Below are 8,862 nucleotides of genomic sequence, written 5' to 3'. Positions count from 1 at the left end.
CAGGAGCATTTAGTATGCAGCCCCATTTGCTCCCTATATAATTAAACTACAACCCCATCTGAGAAGGACTGCAAATCCGAGTTTTCATCATAACCATTCATCTCCCCTTGATATCTTACATCCAAGCATTGCAGGTACATTTCAATTTGTAGTTCTTATTTCCCTTTTGGGGTTTTTTTTTTCCTTTTAAAGCTAAGTTCTTGGTTACATATACATATTTACAGTTATTCTCTGGACAGGACGTCTGTTTTTCTTAACGAGTGAACACATTTTTCTTACTTTTCTAGATTGTACAGGGGTTTTTTGAGTGATGGGGGATATCAGTGACCAAGCCTTTGAGCTTATTGTAAAGAAAGAAGAACCAACTTTGGTGCCTCCTGAATCCGAAACGGAGAAGGGTCTGCACTACCTGTCGAACCTGGACCAGAACATTGCGGTCACAGTCCGAACCATGTACTGCTTCAAATCGGATTCAAAAGGGAACGACGAAGCAGCTAAAGTCATAAAGAGTGCATTGTCAAAAATTCTTGTTCACTACTACCCTTTTGCAGGAAAGTTAATTATCAGCACAGAAGGGAAGCTGATTGTGGATTGCACAGGAGATGGTGCTGTGTTTGTGGAAGCTGAAGCCAACTGTGAAATGGAAAAGATTGGTGACACAACAAAGCCTGATCCTAAAACTCTTGGAAATCTGGTTCATGATATTCCTGGCGCCAACATACTTGAGATTCCTCTCTTGACAGTACAGGTTTGAGTTTCCAAACTAATTTTTCCCTTTGAGAGGGCAATTTTGCTCACCCGCCATTGATGTAACATCAGCGTCTCGCTCAACATAGTCACACTTTACCTAGGATGAGTATTGAGTAGGGCTAATGCTACATCACACGGTCATACTCTCTTTAATTTTCTAGAAATATATCCGCTCCTAAAAGGATGTCTAGTGCTTCAAAATATATCACACGGTTTAGACTCAAAGTTTATGCATAATACTATTAGGCCTTTTCGGATTGAATGTTTCGTAATTTTTGTTCAGATTGAACGTTTTGTGTTTTTCAATTGTTAAAATCTAGCATAAATAATTTTACTAGCAGGTAGAGTACTTATTTTATGTCAACTGTTAAGTTGATTGTTTAAATAATTTCAGGTGACTAAGTTCACATGCGGAGGGTTTGCTCTGGGGCTATGCATCAACCATTGTACGTCGGATGGGATTGCTGTAATGGAATTTATCAACTCGTGGAATGATACGGCAAGAGGCTTGCCGCTCAAGGTTCTGCCATTTCTCGACAGAAACATACTCAAACCGAGTAACCCACCAAAGATAGAGTTTCCTCACGACGAATTCATTCAGATCGAAGACATCCGAAAACTCCAAGCTCTATGAAGAAGAACTGCTATACAGCGCCTTCTGTTTCGACCCCAAGAAGCTTGAAAAGCTCAAGAAAATGGCCATGGAAGATGGGGTTCTTGAGAAGTGCACAACATTTAAAGCACTCTCTGCCTTTGTCTGGAGAGCTAGAACTGAGGCCTTGAGAATGAAGCCGGATAAAAAAACGAAGCTCCTTTTCGCCGATGATGGGCGCTCAAAACTTGAGCCGCCAGTACCAGAAGGGTTCTTCGGGAATGCAATTTTGTTGACACATGCACTGTGCACTGCTGGGGAGCTAATGGAGAATCCGTTTTTGTTCGCGGTTGGGTTAGTTGATAAGGCGGTTAAAATGGTGACGGACGGTTATATGAGGTCGGTGGTCGACTAATTTGAAGTGACAAGAGCTAGGCCTTCTTTGGCAGCAACCCTTTTGATAACAACTTGGTCCAAGCTAAGTTTCCACACAACTGACTTTGGCTGGGGAGAGCCTGTGTTTTCAGGGCCAGTGGGTTTGCCTGAGAAGGAAGTTTGTTTGTTTCTATCTCATGGAGAAGATAGGAAAAGCATAAATGTGCTTTTGGGCTTGCCAGCTTCTGCTATGAAGATATTTGAAGATTTGATGAGGCAGATTTAAGGGGGAAGAACTTTTAATAACAACACACACCCTATATATGACATTTCAGACTAATAATACAACGTCATATATGTTTCAATTATATTCCACGTGAAATTGTATCATTAGTCCAAAACACCACATGGCACTCCCGAGTATAAGTCTATCTCGATTTCAGGAGGAAGTGATGAAAGAAATCTTGGGAATAAAAGGGTGGTAGTAGAAAGAAATTGCCGGTTTATTATGAATATTTGTAACTTCATCTGTATTTTCTGTATCTCATGTTAATGGGGAGTTTTATATTATGTTCATTAACTCATGAACATGATCAAGTCAACATCTGAATTAATCAGGTTTTGTTGTGTTTTGTATGCTTATTAGTTATTACAACTTGTGCACTTTCTTTTCAATAATAACTACCAATTGCTTGTACTCATCACATCCATACCACAAATAACTAAGAAAGCTTTCATGTAAACAAGTGGGAGGTGTGTGTAGGGTATGATCATAATAACAAGAGAAAACAATCCCGGATTTTGCTATGAACACTCGACTACATGCATTCATACGATTTATGACAATTGATCGCATGTAATGTTACGATGACAGTGACTTGACTTGAGTAACATCACAATTCGTGTAAAAGTAAAATAAACTTGTAAAAATCGTGGACATAATGTTGATCCCAAAGACGGGTACTACTCGTATCATATGTAGCTATATGACCTAACCAAATAAAGGGTGGTAGAGAGACTGGAGACCCTTTACCAGGTCTTCTGCAACTTGTAGATGGTTACCTCCAATCGCCAATAAGTTATGTCTACCTTTCTGTTTATATTTGTATAATTCTAAATATGAACGGAGAGGTAGTTGTGATAGAACTCAGAAAGCCATCTAGCAAACATGTTCATTTTGTTATTTTTGGTGTGAGATCAGAAGATCAAAACACTTTAGGCATTTTGAATTTGGAATGCGCAATAGAGGTGTAAACACGAAATTCCGAAATTTCTACAAGAGGGTTAGCTAGGGTTCATGGCTAGTCCTTTACTGCAACTGATTGGCCCAAGACCTCTTTTTTTCACCTACTAGAACATCATTCTTTCAGAATCCAACATAGCAAAAAAAAAAAAAAAAATCTAGAATACACTAATGTATGACTTACGTTGTTGAATTTCACGGGTAAATGTAATCCACTACAAAGACTGAGGAGAAAACAATCATGGCAGCTTGATCACCAAATTTATCTGCTCACTTTGTGTCGTTAAAGATTGGACATGAGTATTTTATGAAATACACTCTACCTAAACAAAACAATCACATTTATTGTACCTCACAGGAAATGAATATTAGATGTTACTTCAACTCGTTTTTTTTTTCTCTCTCGTGAAATGTTTATAAAGGGTGATGAAAAATTGCAGCTTTGCTAGTTGTATATTCATCAAATTATTCGAAAGTCCTTAAACAATAGATAATTAGATTTTTTATTTGGATGATGTAATGTTTTTTCGTCCTACTTGCTATTTATTCATTAGTTAATTAAGATATTGGAGTGGAGGAAACTAACAAACTTGAAACCACAAACCATTTCAGGTAACCATCCAAAAATAAAAAAATAAAAAAATAAAAAAACCTTCTTGGAATCTCATCATATAAAACTAACACTATATTTGGATGACAGAAATAAACTTGGAATTGTGATAAAAATCATAATTTATAAATTGCCATGCACCAATTCCTTTGTTTGAATTCATAAACATCGAAATTTGGAATTTCTGCGTAGAAAAAAACTTGGATTGGGACCTCCAATTCCCAAGTTTAAATTCCATGTAAATATGTGTCATTTCTCAATTTCTATGATTGAGAGTTTAAAAATAATAAATTCCTTATTCAATTCTATTGTTCTTTTAAGTTAACCAAACAAGAAAATTCACAAATTCTAGAAAATAAAATCCCGTCATTTCAATTTCAGTCATTTTAAAACTTCTTAGTAATCTTAAATTTCTTTATTCAAACATAGTGTAAAGGTTTGAAAGCTATTGAAAATCAAGTGAAAAGACTAAAATCATGTTAGATTGTAGATCGTATTCATCATATTATATGAGATGCGAGAATTTGTATTCATGGTTGAGCATTAAATAAGTAGGATGTATACCACGTAAATAAGTTGTATGTTAGTCCAGTCAAATCTATGCATATGCTTTTTTATGTTTATAACAAATCGTTTTTAAATTTTAATTTTAATTTTTGCAAATGATAATTTGAGCATTGTTGTTATTTCCAATAAGAGTGAGGGACTTCAAGATTTAGAGTTTAAAATTAATCGTGAATGAAAACGAATGGCAGATAGATGTTGGCTTTTGAATCACCTAAAGTTTAAGGAGGTGGATTGTCTGTCATTCCATTTTCATACTTTTTTCATGTCCTCTTATTTTGTGTGATCACGGTTAAACCACGTCAACATTTTATATTCTTATTACTTTTTGTTTTCTTTTTATAAAAAATTAATATAAAATATTGACGTGACTTAATCATAATCACACAAACAGAAAGGGATGTGAAGAATATGGAAATGGGAGGCAGACAATCCACCTCCAAAGTTTAATCTCAACTTTTCATTACGATTAAGAGTATTGTTGTCCTATGAATCTAAGATTCTTATTTTGTTTTGGGCCTCCATAATCAAATACAAAATCTAATAAAAGACGGACTTTTATATTGCCTAAAGGCCCAATCTTATTAAACTTCTACACCGAAATGCCGAATTAATTTAAGTATTAGTTATCGGTAGATAAGTAATTTTTTTTATTTAATAAATAAATTTTAAAATTTAAACTGATTTAACAATAATATTTAATGGGTGCTAATACTCAGTGGCGAAGCTACGTGAGGGCGAGGAGTGGCGGCCACCCCTCCCCTCGCCGGAAATCAAGCCCAGGAGTGGTGGTTCCGCCCCTCCGGTCTCGTTGAATGTGATGAAATTCCATATGGTTTTCGGTCTTTTGGATGTCCCTGCTCTATCCCAGCACAGGCTGATCGCGTGCTCTCTTATTTTCCACAAAAAAAAAAAAACATAGGCCAAAGAAAGGAGGAATGAAGATCTGCATTTTGCAGTTTCTGGAGAAAGGAAAATAAGTTATGGAACTCTGGTTCTAACGAAGAAGAAGAGAAAGGAAGAAGAGAGAGTCTCTCTCCCATCCCACCCCACGTGACCTTTCTTAATTACAATTTGTTTTTTTTTTTAAATATTGGCCAATCAATTGGCACCACCTAACCTGCTTTGTTTTATTTTTTAATTATTGTCAGATTTTTATTTGACCACTCTTTTAATATTTTTTAAGCCATTTGTTTGACACTATTATTTATCTTAAAATTCATTATAAATTTATACGAGCTTCAAAAAATAATTTGTAAAATATTACGAACTCCTCATTATTTTATTTCTTTCTCTTCCCATCAAATTCAACAAAGTAATAAAGAAAATTTGTCAATATTTTTATATATTATATGTTTTATAATAAATATTTTTTGGATATTATAAGCTATATAATAAATAGACAATTATTTATACGGTATATAATAAATTTATTCAAATTTGCCTAAGCCCTTGCCTAAGTGTAAAGTCATGTCCATCGCCTGATTAGAGCTTAGCATCTTTTAAAACTTTGCTAATTATACAATTAAGTAATAGGACGATACAACGAGAAACGGTGCTAAATCATCCTTCAAATAATATTGTTGTTCAAACCCTCCTTCGACTATTTTGAATAGTCCAAATCCTCTTTTGAATATTTCGCCCCTCCTTCAGAAAATTCCTAACTTCGCCACTGCTAATACTCATTGTCAATTTGTAGTGATGATTCTACGATTTGGTTTGAAAAACTCCTGATGATATAAGGAATGCGTTTTACTAAAATTTGTGTTCTGGTTGAATTTTCTTTATAAATAAAGCTATCGTTTTTCTTAAAAAAAAAAAAATAGGATTAAATTGATCTGGTAATTGAGATTTCGAAAAGCCAAAGAAACGAGTTGTAACTAATGGCATATGATGTACGACAAAAAAAAAAACACACTAAAGGCAATATTGAATATAAACCGTTTGATCGATCGAAAGGCTATTAGAGAGCCCCGCAACTAACTCCCGCCTTATAAACCCCGTCGTTATATTAGCCGCGGCGTCGATAAAGGTTGATGGGGGAGAAGAGGAGCTCCACAGTTCTTATTTCTGGGGCGAGATTCATGGTTCCAAAACCAGATCACCCAAGTCCAAATTTTCACCTCAAAGTCCGACCCATGGTCTAATATCCGATAAATTTCATATCCACAAACTCCCCCTGTGTTTCCAACCAAATGTTGTATCAAACGGCTTCACTGTGGCATTTCAACAAACACCATATGTGCGTGTAGCTACATTGCTTCCCTTTGTTAAAACAATATGTTTGTGAGACGATACTGGTCCGGTGAGTGGTGGTCAATGAACCAGAAGCGGTTCATGACCACCAGCAAGAGGGTGCAAGACAGAAGCAAATTGAAGAGGATTCATGATCTCGAGATTGTGACTGAGAAATGGAAGATAGCATCCAAAGTGTTGTTCTTGATGGAAATTCTGAAAAAAGAGCCCGAAATGATCATTCCCGTCAGGCAATTGGATCAGTACCGTAGCCAGATTAGTCTCCCGAAGCCCCACAGGGTGTCTGATTTTATTCGAAAATCGCCGAAACTGTTTGAATTGTACAAGGATCACAGAGGGATCTTATGGTGTGGGATGACCAAGCAAGGTGAGGAATTGGTACAAGAGGAGGACAGAATGCTTGAGGAGCATCAAGATACCGCGGCCGAATTCGTGACACGCTTTCTTATGATGTCTGTCGATAAAAGGCTGGCATTGGACAAGATTGTCCATTTCAGGAGGGATTTTGCTCTGCCAGTTGATTTCAGGACTAATTGGGTGCACAAATATCCCCAACATTTCAAGGTGGTTAAAGATAATGAGGATGTTGAGCATTTGGAACTTGTTAATTGGAATCATGCGTGGGCTATAACCGAGCTGGAGAAGAAGACAATGGGGATCACTGAGGCCAGTGATGATCATGTCCCGGGCTTGCTTTCGCTCTCTTTTCCGTTGAAGTTCCCCCCAAATTATAAAAAGGCGTACAAGTACAAAGGAGCCATCGATCATTTTCAGAAAAGGTCTTATTTATCTCCATACGCGGATGCCAGGGGACTCAAAGCCGGCTCTAAAGAATTTGACAAGAGGGCAGTTGCTATTATGCATGAGTTGCTTAGCTTTACTGTGGAGAAGAGATTGGTTACTGATCACCTTACTCATTTTCGACGCGAACTTGTGATGCCACAGAAGCTTATGAGGCTTCTGCTGAAGCATTTTGGCATCTTCTATGTTTCTGAGAGGGGGAAGAGGTTTAGCGTGTTCTTGAAGGAAGCTTACAAAGGTTCGGAGCTGATTGAGAAATGCCCTTTGGTGGTTTGGAAGGAAAAAGTCCAGAGCCTTATCGGTTATAGGGGAAAGAAGAAAATTGAAGCTTTCAGTGACATGGAAGACATGGAAGAGAATGGTTTCTATGAGAGCAGTTCAGAAAGTGAGGACACCATTGACTTGCAGCATGAGCAAGAGGAGAAGGTGGGTGAGTTGGAGAATGATTCGCTTGCGGTTTATTCTGAAATGGACATTGAAGAGATTTGCAGGGCATATGAGGATACAAAAAGATGTTAATGCCTACAGGGGGCATATACCTCCACTCATATTTGTGAGACGGTATTTGTTATTGCATAGAGGAGGCTTTAAAAGAAGGGATTTCTTTTTTTCTTTTCTTTTTTTTTATAAAAATGAATTGTTATTAGCACTTCAAAAATTTCATTCTACACTTCAAACTTTGTATATTTGGAAAGAAAAATACACTTGTGAGAAGTGGAGAATGAAACTTTTGGAATGCCAATTACACTTCCCTTGTAAAATTGGGAATTAATTGTGGAACCCACACCACATCGAATTTTAACGATCTGAACCGTTTATTAAGTTGTACCTCATAGACTATCCTTGCAAAATATTGGCCAAATTAGAAATATCTAAGGCATCTAATTTAGTTGAAGGGAATTGACTAAGACTTTGTTTTACGAAAAACATTGAAATTTAATCGTGATAATTAAATAGGTAAATTATTTCATATAGCATTGAATTTTTGCAAAGATGATCTATAAATCAAGACTTACAAAATAGACGGTTCAGATAGTTGAAGTTCAATGTAAACTAGGTCCCAACAACTAATCTTCATTTAAAAAAAAAAATTTGAGATCACTCCCCTTAAAAAGACTGATTGCATATAGATATAATCATATAACACCCAACATTTCTCTCAATTTGAACCCTTCTTTGGCTGTTCTATACAGGTTAAATTTGCTATACAACAGTAAATAGTTAACCTGTAAATGATGTAACAATTTCACATTTTTGGTTAGAATTTAAAACATTTTTTATTTATTGCTTTCTTAAAAATTAATTATTTATTTATTTTCAGATATATATTCAACTGAAAATTTTCTTGGGCCCGACTACAAATCACTGTATCCATATTTCATGTCATGTTTTTAGGTTTGGACTGTCTGTTTGGATTGTTCATGGCCATGTTATGGTACCGTGGTGAGGAACTACGTATGACACTCAAGAAACTGTCCATATATGATGTTCCGCTAACCATTGGAAATGAGTATTTCATGAAATACAGCCACCTAACAATCACATGTATTCTACAAATAGTGTCATTTCTCTTCATCAAATGTATATAGTTGAGATGAAAATTTATAGTGTAAATGTTCATTCGTTTAATGTATAGCTATTTTGGTGAGTTGATTAAGATATTGGAGGAAA

At 36.0% G+C, this 8,862-nt stretch overlaps 1 protein-coding gene and 1 pseudogene across 1 annotated transcript; both read left to right on the top strand.

The window, feature by feature from the left end:
* LOC114821057 (omega-hydroxypalmitate O-feruloyl transferase-like) lies at positions 1 to 2,216 on the top strand (annotated as a pseudogene).
* A 3,933-nt stretch (positions 2,217 to 6,149) lies between these two features.
* On the top strand, positions 6,150 to 8,013 carry LOC103409669 (protein WHAT'S THIS FACTOR 1 homolog, chloroplastic). The gene has a single exon (XM_029093151.2). The coding sequence runs from the start codon at positions 6,415 to 6,417 to the stop codon at positions 7,708 to 7,710; it is 1,296 nt and encodes a 431-aa protein (XP_028948984.2). The 5' UTR covers positions 6,150 to 6,414; the 3' UTR covers positions 7,711 to 8,013.
* Positions 8,014 to 8,862: the final 849 nt, after the last annotated feature.

This window comes from Malus domestica, chromosome 14, assembly GCF_042453785.1.
Source record: "Malus domestica chromosome 14, GDT2T_hap1".
Taxonomy (NCBI): Eukaryota; Viridiplantae; Streptophyta; class Magnoliopsida; order Rosales; family Rosaceae; genus Malus; species Malus domestica.
The sequence above is the reverse complement of the archived record's forward strand: the minus strand, read 5'-3'. Positions and strand labels throughout refer to the sequence as shown.